This window comes from Myiozetetes cayanensis, unplaced genomic scaffold (genome assembly GCF_022539395.1).
Source record: "Myiozetetes cayanensis isolate MyiCay16 unplaced genomic scaffold, myiCay2020 scf15, whole genome shotgun sequence".
Classification (NCBI taxonomy): Eukaryota; Metazoa; Chordata; class Aves; order Passeriformes; family Tyrannidae; genus Myiozetetes; species Myiozetetes cayanensis.
The window spans coordinates 18,296,137-18,312,661 of NW_026087159.1; the positions used below are offsets into that span (position 1 = coordinate 18,296,137).

The window sequence follows — 16,525 nt, forward strand, 5'->3', positions numbered from 1 at the left end:
CATTTTTTCCCAGTACAGGAACGACTCCAAATCCTCTTAAAAAGGCATCCATGCCTATTTGGGTTTTGTGAAAGCAGCCCAACGTGGAAAACACAAAATAACACTGGCATTTAGGTTTCAGTGAATTTGCCTTACTATTTTTATCTACCTTTATTTAATGCCTTGTAATGCTGCAGTATACAACAGAAACCCTGTAAGAGCCCAGCCTATTTGTTCATTGTTGAAGCACAGACTAGTGCAAAGTAGCAACAATGTTCAGAGAGTTCAATTTCTTTTTTTCTACTCTCCATTTCTCACTAAGCACCACATTAGCTTCCTGAAAGAGATTGTTTTTCATATTCATTATCTGCATAATTTAAGGCACGTAGACCTGCAAACAAACAGTGTTTATTGCATCTCAGTTATCAAATGTCTACAAAAAAACTAAGCACAAATCTTACTTGGTGCATTTGCTCAATGCATAAGATAATCCCCCTAAGCACCTACAAAGTATTTTAAGAAAGCAGGTTCTCACTATGTTTACTCATAAAGCTTGGGAGCATCTCCCCATCTGCGCTTTGGGAAATGGAATTTTAAGGACCACAGAAATCCTTAGACTTGACTTTCCTCACCACGAGTTTCACAGAAGAAGCTGCCAATAGCAAGTTTCAACTTAGAAAGTTCTACAGACTTTAAAACTCTTTATAACTTAACTAAATAGAGGCAACAGAAAACAGAAGTGCTCACTGACAGGAGGGTGAACATGAGCCAGAGTGTGCCCAGGGGGCCAAGAGGGCCAATGGATCCTGGCCTGGCTCAGGATCAGTGGCAGCAGGAGCAGGGCAGGGATTCTGCCCCTGTGAGGCCACCCCTGGAGTGCTGTGTCCAGCTCTGGGCAGCTCAGGAAGGACATGGAGGGGCTGGAGCAGGGGCAGAGAAGAGCAAGGAGGCTGGGGAAGGGACTGGAGCACAAGTGCTGTGAGGAGAGGCTGAGGGAGCTGGGGGGGCTCAGCCTGGAGAGGAGGAGGCTCAGGGGAGACCTCAGCACTCTCTGCAACTCCCTGACAGGAGGGGGGAGCCAGGGGGGATTGGGCTCTGCTCCCAGGAACCAGCAGCAGGAGAAGAGGACTCGGTCTTGAACTCTGCCAGGGGATGTTTGGGTTGGATATCAGGAAGAAATTCTTTACAGAGAGTGTTCAGCCATTGGAATGGGCTGCCCAGGGAGGGAGTGGATTCTCTGTTCCTGGAGGTGGCCTCAGTGCCATGGGCTGGGAACCACGGTGGGGTTGGATCAAGGGTTGGACTGGATGATCTCAAAAGTCTTTTCCAGCCCAGCTGATTCTGTGATTCTGTGAAGCTGGCAGTTCACCTAGGAGATCAGAAACTGCATTCTCCAGAATCTAAAGGTGTTGAGACAACACAGTGAATTCCATACTGCTATGAATCACAGACCACTTGGAGATACAATTCATTTTTCTAGTAATTAAACTTGGGAGAATAACGAGAATAGAAAAATATAGTTTAAAAAAAAAATCCTCAGCAGCAGACAGGCATTTTAAGACAGGTAGTTTAACAAGTGCAAAGAAAAATATAATAAAGAGGCCCAGTAAACTATGTAGGACATTCTGTAACCGCTGCAGAAAGGGAATATCTGCTTCATGCTTTACAAAAAATCCTACTAGCAGTGCCTTAAACATTCTTGACTATGAAACTCATTAGGTAAATTGCTTCAGAACCCAAGAGCTGCAGCTGAGGGATGTGGCTGTGTGAAGCACAGTGGTACAGAAAACCTCCCCAGGCGCTGCTGGAGATGAGCATTCCCACAGCGTGTGTGGGACAAGTGTCACTGAGACCTCGATATACTAAAATTACAGGCTACAGTGGCTCATCTCTAATGCAGTGAACAGCACACCAGCCCACAGTAACACATTTTAGGGTTGTGCTTTTTCCCTTATACCCTTTTCAATGAAACAAATTTACATTTTTTGGGGTGAAGATGCAAATTTCGAAGACAGACTAGTCATCACTGAAAGCTGATGAAGAGCACAGTCATGGTGAAACCTAGGCTTATGGGTTTTGAGAGGGAAAGAAGAGACAGTTCCACAGAAGAGCCAGTATTTGATAAATAACAGCTTCTGCTGGCATAAAGAAAGAAGGGAACTGCAGGGCTTGGCTGTGCTTACACCAGGACAGCTCAATTCTGTATCCTCTCCCTCCAGTCTTACAGTCAGTACCTTATTTCTTGGAAGAGTAAGACATAAAATCAATTACATTTTGTATTTAGAAAAGGAAGAAATATCCCTGAACCAAAACCTGAAGGTGGGACTGCTGTTGAGAGATACAAATATTATTATTCTTTCTCAAAAAAAGCCCAGATGTTTTGCTACAATTCAAGTGTCAAGAGCTAAAGTAAACCTTACAGGGAGCAGAAAAATACAATCCACAGAGCCAATAACACATCTAAAAACCCCCAACCTTATTAAATGACCATCAGTCTTGTGACCAGAGAGAGCTGCAGGCACATACCTGTCAGATGATCCAAGTAGTACTGGTACAGTTTGCACTGGATAGGTGTCATCCGAACCTCCAGAACGTACTCGTATTTCGGAGGCAGGAATTTTGTTAATGCTGTGTAATCTTTCCTCTGCAATTCGACAAACATCGCTTCAGTCACAGAGACACGAAAACGACTCCTGAGAGCTCAAGAACTTTTGGCCTCTCCCAGCGCCAAATGGATAAATTACAGCGGTTCAGATGCTTTCCAACCACACAAGGGGGAGAAAGAACCCACGAAATAGAACCCAATTACAGGCCCTGTCAGCAGGAACCCATCTCACCTACCCAGTGTGGTTGTGTTTGCACAAGTCTATGACTTGTTAACCCCACATCCAGTTCCAAGTCCTTGCAGAGTTGACTGCAACTGCAGTAGCTGCTCTGGGAACTATTTTTGTGGGTTGTTTTTAAGAATCCTGAAACCTTTTTCTGTGAAAGCATGCCAGGCAAGTGGGAAATACTAAAAACTTAAATACTTAAGTGTGAATACTAAAACCTTTTTCTGGGAAAGCATGGGTAAAGTCAAGCAGCTAATATCAGTGTTTGTATCACAGAGGAACTGCATCCACTCAGGATAACACGTTTTCTCAATACTTGCTTGGGGCAATGCAGTTTTGCTTTTTTTTTTTTTTTTTTTTTTTAATCTAAGGCCCTTAAGATAACAAATTCTTCAATTCTTTTGGACCCAAATAATTTCCTTTCTCTCCTCTTCCCCACTGTACTGATTCTCTTAGATCAGAAAAAAGGAGGAATTCCTAACCAAGTGACAAACTATGGATCACCAACTTTCTGTGCAGATTTTAAGGCAGCTCAGTTTTTAAATACATATTCTTTAAACATGCATATTAAATTAAATAAGAGTATTTCAAAGCAACTAATGCTTGCTTAGGACACACAAATTTCTTAGTTTTTATCCAAGTGCCAGTGTAATTTTTTCCAGCCACAATAAATAATGCAGAGATCTAAGAATCCCTGAAAATACAATAAAGTCAAAAGAGTTAATGGAGTTCACAGGCCTTTGGGTGCTTTCATCAAAAGGAGATGAATAACTCTCCTTGCCTGCAGCTAAAATGAAGTGTGTAGCTACAGTCAAACTGTTCTTACCTGAACACATCCAGCCAACATCTCATAGAGGATGTGGGCACGTTTCTTCATCACCCTGACGTCTGCCAGGGTGGAGTCTGCGCACTGCCCGTTCTGGATCGGGTTAATGAACCGATTCCGGAACTCCTTAATTGAACCAAGTAAATTCTCCTTAATAAAGTTAACCATGCAGTGATCTAGGACAAAAAGATCACACTTGAATTGTTCAGAATGGAAAGCACAGTACTGGGATTAATTCAAACAGAAAAGAAATGTGTCATATCTAAATATAGATACTGAGAACTCACAGGCACCTTCACCGTACCAAATTCTTTTTTTCCTAATTGAACTCAACCAATCTTTATCTTGCTGACAGACTACAGCATAATCAAGGAAATAAACACCTCTTAAACCAGACAACTACTCACATTCTATAAGATTATTTTGCAGTGGTGTTCCTGTAAGAATTATCCTTCTCCTGGACCGAATAGAATTCATTGCCTTCGAGACAGCAGACGCTTCGTTCTTCAGAATGTGTCCTTCATCACAAACCACAAAGTCAGGGCCTAGGAAAGAAACAACATTAAAACTCCCCCATATTTTATAAGCACAAAGAAGCTGACAGAGCAAAGAGCCCAAAATTTGTTCTACAGATGGTATTAATTTTTGTTTTCTAAACTTGTGTGTGTGTTTTGTGGTGGGTTTTTTAGCACCACTGGGGTTCTAAGCATTCACAGTAGCCACTCTGGTAAACTCCAGGCTGTTGCTTGGGAAGTCTGCATGGGAAGGATTAAATACAGCTTTGGAATATATTCCTGTTGGAATGGTCCATCCCTGCAGCTGTGAGTGCATGGTTATACCTCCAATCCACCTGTCAAAACTCTGTCAAACTATCCCTTCCCTCCAGCTTTAGGCTGCCATCTACTGACGCTCAGGCAATCCCCAAAGCCACCAAAATTCAGGTTATCTGCAATTTTCAGTATCAGGAGGGATAGCACAGAGCAACCAGAAGCTCCTTGCTAAGATAAAATACTACCACATCTGATTTGAATTACAGACAAGTGAATTGCTGAAAGTCACCTCAGAAAGGTCCTCAGCTTTCCTCCAGAAGACAAATCCAAGGATTCCAGACTTTTAGGGCAGTTGCACAAGGAATGTCAAAACCACACCACATTTCCACAATATGCAAAGCAACTCTATCAAAATTAAATGTTAATAGTTTGGGGTTTAAGATAAATAATACCAAATTTGGCACAACAGACTTACACATCCTAATTGTTTTCAGATTTGGGGCAATTTCTCGAAATCCAGTCTTCTATAACTTACTAAGAACAGTTTTCTTCAGACTAAATTTAAACTGCCTCATAAAGAAAATTAATTCTAAAATTAATCAACAACAGAGAATTACAGCTCTGACCCCTCACTATGATCTCATGCCAGTGCCAGTCACCTCAATCGTGCCATTTTAAGGGTCAGAAAGTGATCTGAATCTTACACATTAACAGAAAAGGAATCAAGAAAATATTTATTTCCAAGGAGAAAAAAAAAATTAAAGATTTTTGAGCCAAGTCTAGAAGACAATTCAGAAAATCCACACACGATTTCCAAACACACTTAGGCTTGTCCAAGCCTACTTATTTCTGAATTTTCACACCTGCCACAGAAACACTTCCCAGTATTATTTCACAGCTTTTGTACCTTCCCAGTTTTGACAGTGTGGAAGGCACTGGGTGGCTACACACAAAGTCCTCCTTCCACTTGAGGCAACCATCTCTAACACTGACAGATCCTTCACCTGCCCTCGTTTCGTTAAGGACTGTGATTCATTAACGTGATTAGATAAGTGAATGACAGCAAAAATACAAAAAACCACCCCTATCTCAGTATCATTATTTGTGCTTTGTTTGGCAGGCTTGAATTAACATCTTGGCTCCAAGTCAGCAGCAGAGATTGCCATCAATTTGTGGGTTTTTTCCCTGCTCTTAACACAAATGCAAGTCACAATGGACAGAACATTCCTCAAAATATTATAAAGGGATGTAAAACTTAGAGGGACCTCAAGGAATCAGTTGGTCTGTTTTCTCCACCTGAGGTAAGAGTTTTGAGAAAGGGACAGACAAGTGGGAGACACCAGGACCTCTCTACTGCTAAAACACTCTGCAGTAACACCCAATTTAAATCATCTCTGCTGCAAATCCGAATAAATTCTGCCCTTTCCTTTCTCCAGCCGATGTCAAAACCAACTGGTAACACTCCTTTCATTAACCAGCCTCTTACATGATGGAAAAATTTGTCATTTAGTTGTCTTTTTTCTAGGCTAAAAAGCCTTACTCCTGCAATCTTTCCTCCAAAATCATTTCTAATCCCTGTCCTGCCAGGCTGCTGCACTGCCCGTACTCCAAGATGGCAAGAAATAAATATCTTGCAATGAACATCCTCATCAGTTTAGCCAACCCAAATGGCTCCAAAACCTACTGGATGACAACAGATGGACATTTCTGATTTTTCACAGTCAATTAAAACAGAGGAGGATCTGAAACAACATGAAGGAACGAGTAATGCCCTCAAGCTGCGCCAGGGGAGGTTCAGGTTGGATATTTAGAGAAATTTCTTCACAGAAAAGGTGGTCAGTGGGCATTGGAAGGGGCTGCCCAGGGAAGTGGTGGAGTCCCCATCCCTGGACTGTTCAAGAAACAAGAGTTCCCAATATGGTTTAGAGGGCATTTGGTTGAAGGTTGCACTTTACCTTGGAGGTCTTTTCCAAGCTTAGAGATTCTATGGTTCTATGTAAATAATTACAGAGTTATTTCAAGGTTGATTTTCCTTATGGTCCAATTCCATCCTACCAACCCATGAGGTTCCATCTTCACACTTTCCATGAGGACAAAAATCCACCCCATTTTATTTCCTTGCTGCACCAGAACACAACCCCCTGAGTACCAAGTTACTGTCCTGGCACCACTATTTTGAGACAGCAATTCACACTTTTCTTCTCTAGCTTTGCCTTTCCTGACAATATTCTCAATAAATGCAATATCCTGAGCAAATCAGATACAGAATAACACTGACAGCATGGGGTTCCCCTACCCCTGTTTTTTGTCTTGGTTCTTGCTGGGTTTTTGGTTTGTTTGTATTTAGTAACCACGACTTTAGGAGTCAAAAAACCCAAAAGCAAGAAGGGCATTTCCTTCACTGCTTAAATAATATGTGTGGGATCAACATGACCACCAAAATAATTCACCAGCTGCTGTACTAGAGCTTCCCTGACTCCACAGCAATTACATGATTTCGTGAGTCAAGCTGGCAGAAAATTAATTAACGTTTTAGCTGCTCAAAAAGGCTTTCTGCAGTGCTGGAGATGCCAATTCCACCTGGCCAATGCCAATAATCACAAAGTTATTTTCCCTATTAGAATAAACTCTTTTGTCTGTGAGAACAAAATTCACAGCCCTACTGTTAATTGGAACTTCACAAAATCAAGCTCAGGAAGTACAATTATCAAAAAGAAAGAGAAAGGGAAAAAAAAAAAAGAAAATCAATCACACAGTGTCGACATAAAGTCCAGTCAGAAAATTAAAATCCAAGAAAATCCACCTCCATTTACCTCCACCTACCTATCTGCATCCTCATTTAAAGAGAAACGCAGAGAAATCCCAAAGTTACAGCAAAGGTGCCTTTCAGATACATGCTGCATAACTAAGTTATTTTCAGGTGCCAGTTCAGAATCTGAAGGGAAATTTTGCTATTTTGGTAAAACTTGCTAGTCCTAAAATTTTTAGTTCTTTTTTGGGACCACCTGATAGATCAGTTAATATTAACTTGGAATACTTTCAAGTGCTTCCATACATGTTGATGTGAGTTTGCTCAGTTGAGCTCGGCTCAAATCAAGCATCTGTTTCTCAAAACTAAAAAATAATTAAGTGCTTTATCTGAATTCACTTAATTAGCACTTATATAACACTTGTTTGTGTTTTTTTTTTTTTCACACTTCTAAGGCACATTCTCAACTATTTTCCTGTGTAGTTGCCCCCTTAGTGAGAGATTTCTGTCAAGGACAAAGCAGCTTGTGGTTGTAACAAATTAGCAGGTGAAAATAACCTTAGGTTCTGAACATAAGAGTGCCTTAAATCACCTTGCAAAGAAAGCAATGGTAGAAAACAAACTTGAGGGGAAAAGCTTCCAGGATATATTCCTGAGGTCATTTTTACATTTGATCTAATAAGAAAGACTGTTACAAAGAGTTCTGTTATTTAGAAAAGCAGATGGGGAAGTTTCTGAACAATAATTTCTGTAACTCACAAAAGGCAACAAAGAAAACCCCATCAGTCCTACTGATGTTCTTGATTTATTTACTGTGCTCCTGTGCATAAACCAGCCAGTACAACACACACAAGATGTACTCATTTTTCACTCACCTGGGTTAACTAAAGCTTTATTGAATATCTCTTTAAGCTTTCTACTCTTCACATTCCTGCCCTGGGCCAGGTTTCGATACATCTCGTAGCCGATGATCATCACCCCCCCTTCGTCCTGCCAGTGCTGCAGCATGTAGCTCCTCTCCTGAGGCCTCTTCACAGTTGCCAGCTCACAGACCTTCCAAAGGGGGGAAAAAAACATGCTGGAATTCCTCTGGAAATACTGAAATACCGGTGTAACTCCTACTAGTTAAGACTTATTAATGCGAGGAGATTTTTCACGTTCCTTAGCCTGTATTTTGAGTGGTGGGGCTTTCCCAATTATGCATAAACAGTTTGGTTATTTCATTTTTAAGAAACTTTTACCTCTAGTCTTTCCTCATCTTCTAAACCTTCTTGCCATTTTTCAAACTCATTCAGCCAGTTCAAGGCAGTGTTCAGTGGACACACAACCAGAGCTGTCCGAAAATCCAGCTTGTCACACAGCAAGACAGTGTGAAGAAAACTTACTACCTGCAAGGGTTAAAAACAGACAGAACACTAAATAAATAAACCACTGGGCATTGAACAGCAGGACACAAAGATATCTATTCAATTATGTAATTAATTGCCAACAACAGCCTTGTTTAAACATGCTTTTTCTGTTTCAACTCGCTGCTTAAAATTTAATACAGGTGCATTTTGAGTTCATTACTCTGTGTTACATGGCTGCACACATCCTTCACATCCTGAGCTACAGGCAGTTTTGAACTGCTGAAGGATTTCATAAGTAGGGACCCTTCCCTTTTACATTTCCCCCATCATCTTCATAAATTCAAAATTTCTATTAGGTCATTTTTAAGCTTTCTCCCAAAACGTCAAATAAATTCACATTCAAGTTTCTCAAAAGTGAATTTCAGTCTTAAAAAACAGTTTTTCACATTTTTCCAACGTATTGGCAAATTCTCTCAAGAAAAAAAAAGCTCTCAAGAAAACAAACAGTTCAGGGAAAAACACACCAATGAGGAAGACAGTAAAATTTAAACACAACCTGCTTAAAGATCATTAAACTGCCTCAGAAAGAGGTTCCTGAAGCCTGTCTTGTTCTGAGCTGCAGGGGAGCTACACAGCACTTGGAAATAAATAATGACCTTTTCACATGAACATCAGTGATCATCTAATTTAATTCTAAATATTTTTAAAGCAGAGAAAGCGTAACTGTGCATCAGAACCTTCACAGCTGTACGCTGCAAACACAGCTTCTTTCTCAAGACGTGTGCACAAAGTATTTTCCTCCAGCAACTGCCCTGGAGTCACTGTGATGAAACAGGAGGTTTTACTGTGTTCTCAAAGCCATCAAAATTGGGTTTTGCTGGATCAGCTTTTGAGAGGAAGCCACAGAGCAGAAAACAAAGATGACTTTTGTTTCTTACCTGCAACGTTTTCCCCAGGCCCATACAGTGAGCAAGAATGCACCCAGAACCAGGAGACGTCTTGGTTTTTTTTACAGATTCACAACAGCAATCCCACATGAACTGAACACCTGAGGAAAAGGATTGGAATTTCTTACTAAACATTCATTTTACTCAAGTTCATCCTACAAGAAACAGGTGTGCTCATTTAAAGACATGCTAAAACTCTTAGAAAAGCAGTTGTTAGGATAATTATTGATTCATTTCTGTCCAGTGGGTTGATACGTGGGGTGATCTTTGTCTTGAACTTGATCATATTCACATTTTCAATGAAGATGTGGCAACCTGGTAAGAAAATATTACTGTAAGGACTGCAGATGACTGATCTTGGGACAGGGAGAAAAGAGGAAACGTTCTGGTATCTTCCTGTCAAGGAGGGTTTTTTGTGATTCTAATCCAGGATGCATGAGGTGCTGTGCCCTTGGAAAGAAAAAAACAATTGTTTGTGGGTTTTTAATCTCTCTTTCCTTACCATCTACTTGGTGTGGCTTCAGTCTGGTAACTATACTCCTGTGGACCTGCACTAATGGTTCTTTGGTTTCTTCATCTTCATCTAAAACCAGCTTGGTTGTAATGGGACATTTCAGAGGTGAAGCATCTTCTATCTCTATCACCTATAAACAGAAACAGGGAATTATAGGAATAGTTCTCACATGATTAACACCAAGCACTCAAGAGACACTGGATTTAACAAACTGGGAGTTGTAATTTATTTAGTAAGGAGAAAACTTCAATTTCCCTATGACAAGTGAGCCAGTAGGGAACTGAAACAGCTTCCTAAAGCTCACAGGAGTCAAATAAAACTCACCAATGTTAACCCGAAGGAAACTGCAAATAAAACTTGTGGCTTACAAGGCTGCATGTAAGTAGTTTTCAAATTATTTTTCAGATTAAATTCAGGTAGAAATATCTCTGTCTTAGACATCATCAGTTCCACCTCCCAGCATTTCACTTCCCAAAGGAAACAAGCCATACCTCTCTCAGTTTCTCTCTCTCCCGTTCTCTCTCTGCTATTCGTTTTCTTCTTTCTTCTTCTTCTTTAAGTGCATTCTGGGTTTCTGTTCTCAGCTTATCGTCTTTAATAATTTTCCTTATTTTCTTCCTGCCTTTTCCAGGAGATTTTGAGTCATCATTGTCCTCATTCTCAGAATTACTCTGTTAGAAATGAAATAAAGTGCTTACTAGCAAGGAAGTTATGGCACAGACCATCAAAACCTTCGTTCTTAGACAAGCCCCCAAAAATTCTTATACACACAGGTGAAGTTTAGCTAATAAGCTAATAAATTTCTGTAAAAATTAGCCAGCATGACAAAAGAAGTGCCACCTTAACTGTAATGTACTCTGAGATACTAAAGACAAGCCCAGCTGTGCCAAGGCAGTACTGAAGGCACTGTTATTATTTACTAGTAGCTAATAATAATTAATAAAGAACTATTTTCCTCTTATAGTGGTGAATTGGATCAGCTGTTACCTGCTCCACACAGGAAAAGAAACCCTAGTAGTACTAAACCCTTAATCTACTCTTTGTCTCATTTACATTTAGATTAAAAAAATATCCATTCATTTAAACATCATGGATTTTTCCCCGAGATCTAGACAGGAAAAGTTAATGGTGCCATTTTACAAATTTTAGCCCGAATTAACACCGAAGAGTTGTGATTTTTTTCCTGTACTTTGTACAAAGCTGTTTGAGATACCCAAGAGACAGGAACTCCTCTCCCCATCGATCACTTCCAACCACCACCTGGTACCTTATTGTCATTTTCACTGGACGAGTCCTCCTGAACCCTTATTCGCCTTCGCTTCTTCTTCTGTTTGTAGCTGCGCTGGTTTTCTTCTGCCTCGGCTTTCTTGGCAGATCTATTAAAAAATGGCACTGTCACTGATTAACAGTAATAACTGGTGCTAACCTAGCAGAGGATGCACTCCTCTTGTGCAGTTTTAAATTCCCTCCTCCCTCCCCCTCACCTCACTGGACACACAGCAATGGTCTATCCCAGAAAACCCTTAGAATTGTTAAGCATTAGTTTTTTACTGCAAATCCACCATCCCTTACTTGACAGTGATGTATTCAGCATAAAAATGTTCATTTTTTCTTCATCTTCTCCATCAAGCTGTTGTGCACTCCCTGCTGCAGCACCAATTCAAAATTGCCATGGTCATTAATTAGCAGAACTACAAACAAGCCTCACCAAGGGTTTGAAGAGCCAATCCAAAGCCTTTAACTTTTCCCACGTCCCTGCCTAGACTGCACTGTTAAAAACCAAACCCCAAGCTGAGGATGAGCAGGGTGTCATTTCTACCTTGTCCTTGGCCGTTGGTCATCTTCAGACTCGCTGACCTCTTCGCTCACCGCGGACTCGTGGAACTCCGAGTCATTGGAATCATCGCTGCTCACTTGAAAAACAAAACATCATTTCACATGGAGTGCATCACTGCAGAGTCAGCAGCTCCTAACTGTGCAGCAAATTGTTCAAGACCAACAAGCACTGCCAAGGCTCATTTCAGATGATATCAGACCCACTAAGCACAGGAATGAGAAGTAAGAGGAATGTGAGGGGACAGAGTAGAAAAGCTTAATATTGAAGCACTGGCTGAGTCCTGGTAGATGGTGTATTCTGCCAACAAGACTGGAGGTCTTTATGCATGAGTACATCTACATACAGTTTACAGGCAAATGACAAAGCGTTGTATCAGAAGGTAAAGACTGAGGACAGACCACGGTGGGAACAGCAGAACTGCAGAAAACAGATGATGATTCTTAGTTAAACAGCAGCTTTTGTTTCAAATGTTTTAGATGTCATTTCGTACTTCATGGAAACAACCCTTATTTACTAACAACACATGCAATTGCATTGCTGCATTTATGGCCTGACGTTTCTTCAGGTAATGTAAGTTCAAAATTCACTCAAAAGGCAATCAAAAATACACCTAAACTTGCACTATTAGGCAATACTTTCATAACTAAGTTTTAGGAGCTATCACTGGCATTTAAAAAGTTAATTAAGACACCAGAATGCCATTTAGCACCTTTCATTTCAGTTTGACCTTGAACAGTGGAAAGTTTAACTCGGTTATGAATAACAAGGCTTAAAACCTGGGGTTTACATACTTGGGGAAATGTAACACTAATAACATAGGGATAAAAGGACAAGGTGAAATACAGTGTATTGTTCTGCTTAAGGGTACTGAACTTAAAAGGCTGACACTAAAGAACCCTGAGAATCAGCCTGGCTGCATCTTATTTGCACATTACCACCATCATTTACAATCACCTCTCCCGAAAGAAACGCTGTCAGTGATTCCATAAGGGAGGAGAGGCACAAATATACAATCAGATAAAAATGAGAGTTTTCATGAAGGAAAATGCAAAGCAAATCACAACTCTTGTTCTGTGGAAGCCCACAAAAGCTGCCTGGCATCAGTGCAACACCAAGGACAGGGCACTTTTCCTGGCAGTGGGACACTGTCAACACCTGCCAGACTCTTTGCTCCTGCCTGTGCAACAATGCAAAGCCAAGCCCCAGGCCAGGCTCATCTCACAGTGCCATCTGGTGCTCAGCTCCAGCCTGCAACCCTGTGATTCCAGCACATTCCTCACGCTCCAGGGCCTTCCAACAGCCCAAGGGGAAGAGAGGAAGTCCAGAAAGGACAAGACTGATTTTCCCAGTTTGGACATCCTGGGCTTGCCTCTGCTCTTTCAGATGAGTATTCTAAGACTCCACAAGATTCATCCAACCCAGAGGACAGAGGAAGTGGAAAGAGCTGCACTTGTATTCAACATTTCAAATAAAACTATTTATTAAGCAAAGATAGGAGAATCCTAGATTTCATCCACGAGGAAGTGTACAGAGATTTTAAAACCACAGTTTGAGATCTCCGTTCTGAAAATCCCTGGACGTATTTTATAGAAGCAAATACTTTTTATGACAAAAAAAGGTCTGGATTATGTACCTTTCCTTCTATTTCTACGCTTCCCCCCTTCTTTTTTCTCCTTTGGTTTCACCACCTTTTTGTCTTCACCAGATTCCCCCTCACTCATGGAGAGCTTGTGCCTCAGCAGTCTGTGCCTGTATCTGGGCTTCTTGGATGATTCTTCTTCCTCTGAATCCGACTCAGAATTGCTTTCTTCCTTTTCAGACTTACTATCTTCCTTTTCATTCTCTCCTGTCGGATAGAAGAGTCAGTACCACATACACACCGGTCACCTTTTTTTTCCTTGCTGAATTTTTCCTCGTTTGAATCGAAATCTGAAATAATTTAGGCTAAATTTTGTGGTTTTCCAGGGCAGCACAAGCAACAACATACCAGTTTCCCCAAATGTTAAGTATTTTATGGTGCCTGTTCCAATGACTGTGTTATCCAAATCTCTCCTGTGCACTTGCAGGACTTACTGTTCTGTACAGATTACTCCTCAGGACTTCTAAATTGATTACAAAAGTCAGGCTAGTAGCAAAAAAATAAATGTATGGAAGACTGAAAGAGATGATAATCCTCATAACCAGCACACTGGCCTCTCTTTGGCAACCACCCATCAACACCAATGACGTTTTTTTTTTTTTGCTGAGAACTGAAGAAATTCAAACAATTATAATTTTCCCAAGTGACCCTGGAAATCACGACAGGTGCCACAGCACCACTTGTTCCCAGATGCCTTTTGGTGCTTACCATCATCTGCCGTGTTCTCAGTCTGCTTTGCAGGTTTCTTCTTCCCTTCCTCCGGTTCTTCGTCTGAAGATGTATCCTCGTCAGAGGAAAGATTGGCTTTGATTTCTTCTAAAAGCATTTTCTTGGCAATTCTTTGAAGTAAAACAGAAAACACTGTTTATTTCCATTGTTCAAGTAAATCTATGAACGATAAGTGTAATCCTACACACCATTCAGAACTTCAAAAAAAAATGGGCTGAAAGCTGAACAAAAAAAAAAAAAGAAATTAAAAAAAAGACATGATGAAAAGTCATTGTGGCCAGACAGGAGATCTCAGCAAAAATCTCCTGTTAAATGTAACGTGCTGACTTTGCTTTTAGAAAGCAGATTTGTATAACGCTCCTTAAGAGAGAAGTTTCCTGCTTTACAGCAAGGCTGGAGATAAATATAAAATGTATTAGTTTTATTCACAGTCTATTTGGGTAATTAACTACAAGCACTTGCCTTACAGCAACTGTAGCAAAAACCCTTTTGTGTATTTATACACCTTCCCCCCTCCAAAAGTTTGACCAACATCACAGGACCTGAATTTCACAGAAAAATTATGATTTCCTGCTCCACAAACTGCCCACTCAGCTTCCCATTGTTTCGCTGCAGCACAAAAAAAATTCCAGCTCATGTACAAGTGACTATGGAAAAATTCTGTCTTAAATACTCTTGCAACATGATCTTGTCTGAATCTAAGGCAGAACATAAAATGATATGTCAAAAGCACAGGGAAATGGTGGAGTTAACTGAGAATTTGTACTTCCAGGGGAAAAAAATAATCCTAGACAGAACAAAACCAGGTCTTCCTCACATCAATATCAGGAATACTATAGCAGTTTTCATTCCAGGGTCATCCATTTTAAATGAAATACTTTTTTTTCTAGGTCAAATCTCGTCTGTCTTGCCTTTTGGCAGAATTAATGCACACTGGATGTACACAGTTCAGAACAGGAAAGGGTTTATACCAGTCAAAACAACAGCTCAGAACCCTTGGAACCGAACCACAACCTTCACTTGGAAATGGCAAAGGAACAGGGATCTCTGGAGTAAAGCTTCTTACACAACAGAATTCGTTACTTTTATAGAGCACTATAAACTAGGTTTTTAACAATCAGTATTTCGTTTTCCAGCATGTAACGTTTCCCTAAAGTAAAAGGACCTTACAAAGAGAATTTTCCCAAGGTATCTTTCCTGACACTCCAAGCAGTATTTTCTGGGGTTTGTGTGGTTCCAAAAAGATTCTCACACTGATGTATATTCAGCAGTTATTAAAAGATGGAAGCAGAATAGTTTAATAAACATTTAAGATTCTTCAGTGAGCCAGACAATCCACCAGCACCCAAAACACACCCTCCCTCTCTTTTGAGAGGTGGCTTGTGATGAAAAAGCTGATTAAAACTTTACCATCCAGAACCCTTGGTGAGCTTTAATTCCATATTTATCAACAGATCACAGTGTGAACTCAACAGCAACTTACTAAAGTCCATAGATAAGTAACATCCTCTTCCAAATGCTTTTTGAAATAGGTCCTTCCAGAGGATTTGGAAAAGGGCCTTAGGGCTTGGTTAGTTTGGGTTGTTTCTTTTTGTAAGACCCACCACTTCATATGTGACAGCAACAGAAATAAATAGCTCCTTATATAACAAATTCAGACTATATTTCTTCCATCTCTTAATGGGCAGAACTTTTCCTTCACAATGAAATGGCTTAGAATATCACCCAAGTTTTGGAAAAGAAAAGAAAAAAAAAGAGAAACACTAAAAAGAACTGAAAAAAAAAAGAAAATTGAATCTTGCTAGTCCTGCCTAGTAAATACTGCCTCTGACTGGTCTCACTTGAATCAGCAAATTAACACAACTTGCACGTGGTTGGCAATACTTACCTCCACACAAACCACCTTTAAAAGGCTGGCTTTAGGTCTTAAGAAAACAAGGCATACATTTTTATCTGTTCCTCAATGAAGTGGTTCTTAAAGGGGAAAAAGAAAACCCAAAGCAGATGTATCTAACACCTAAAAATACCATGCACAAAATCTACTATCCATGAGCAGAAGATGTTGTGATTTTCCCATTAATCAGCATAACCACCAACCAGACTGGGTAAACTTATTAGTTTCTAATCATATACAATAATATTGATTAAGAAGTTATTTCTGCCATAGAAAAGTCGTCCTATTTTTTATCTAGGATAAAGACTCAACCACTTGGAATCAAACTGAGATGGGGCTGTTTGTTAGTGAGAAAAGCCACATTCTCCTCAATGCATTCGGGTATGATGTCAGGCTAAAAATATAACACATTATTAAGATGTTCAGAATTTAAAAGATGCTTGTTTTTAATTAACTACATA

At 40.2% G+C, this 16,525-nt stretch overlaps 1 protein-coding gene across 1 annotated transcript in view; it reads right to left on the minus strand.

Moving 5' to 3' along the window:
• Positions 1-16,525, minus strand: part of ATRX (ATRX chromatin remodeler) — a 67,661-nt gene that overhangs the window by 17,970 nt on the left and 33,166 nt on the right. Inside the window, 12 exon segments of the mRNA XM_050310543.1 lie at positions 2,506-2,623; positions 3,637-3,812; positions 4,044-4,181; positions 8,031-8,208; positions 8,397-8,543; positions 9,443-9,552; positions 9,954-10,095; positions 10,457-10,636; positions 11,233-11,341; positions 11,785-11,878; positions 13,436-13,648; positions 14,150-14,280. Of these exon segments, the coding sequence (XP_050166500.1) occupies positions 2,506-2,623; positions 3,637-3,812; positions 4,044-4,181; positions 8,031-8,208; positions 8,397-8,543; positions 9,443-9,552; positions 9,954-10,095; positions 10,457-10,636; positions 11,233-11,341; positions 11,785-11,878; positions 13,436-13,648; positions 14,150-14,280 (1,736 nt within the window).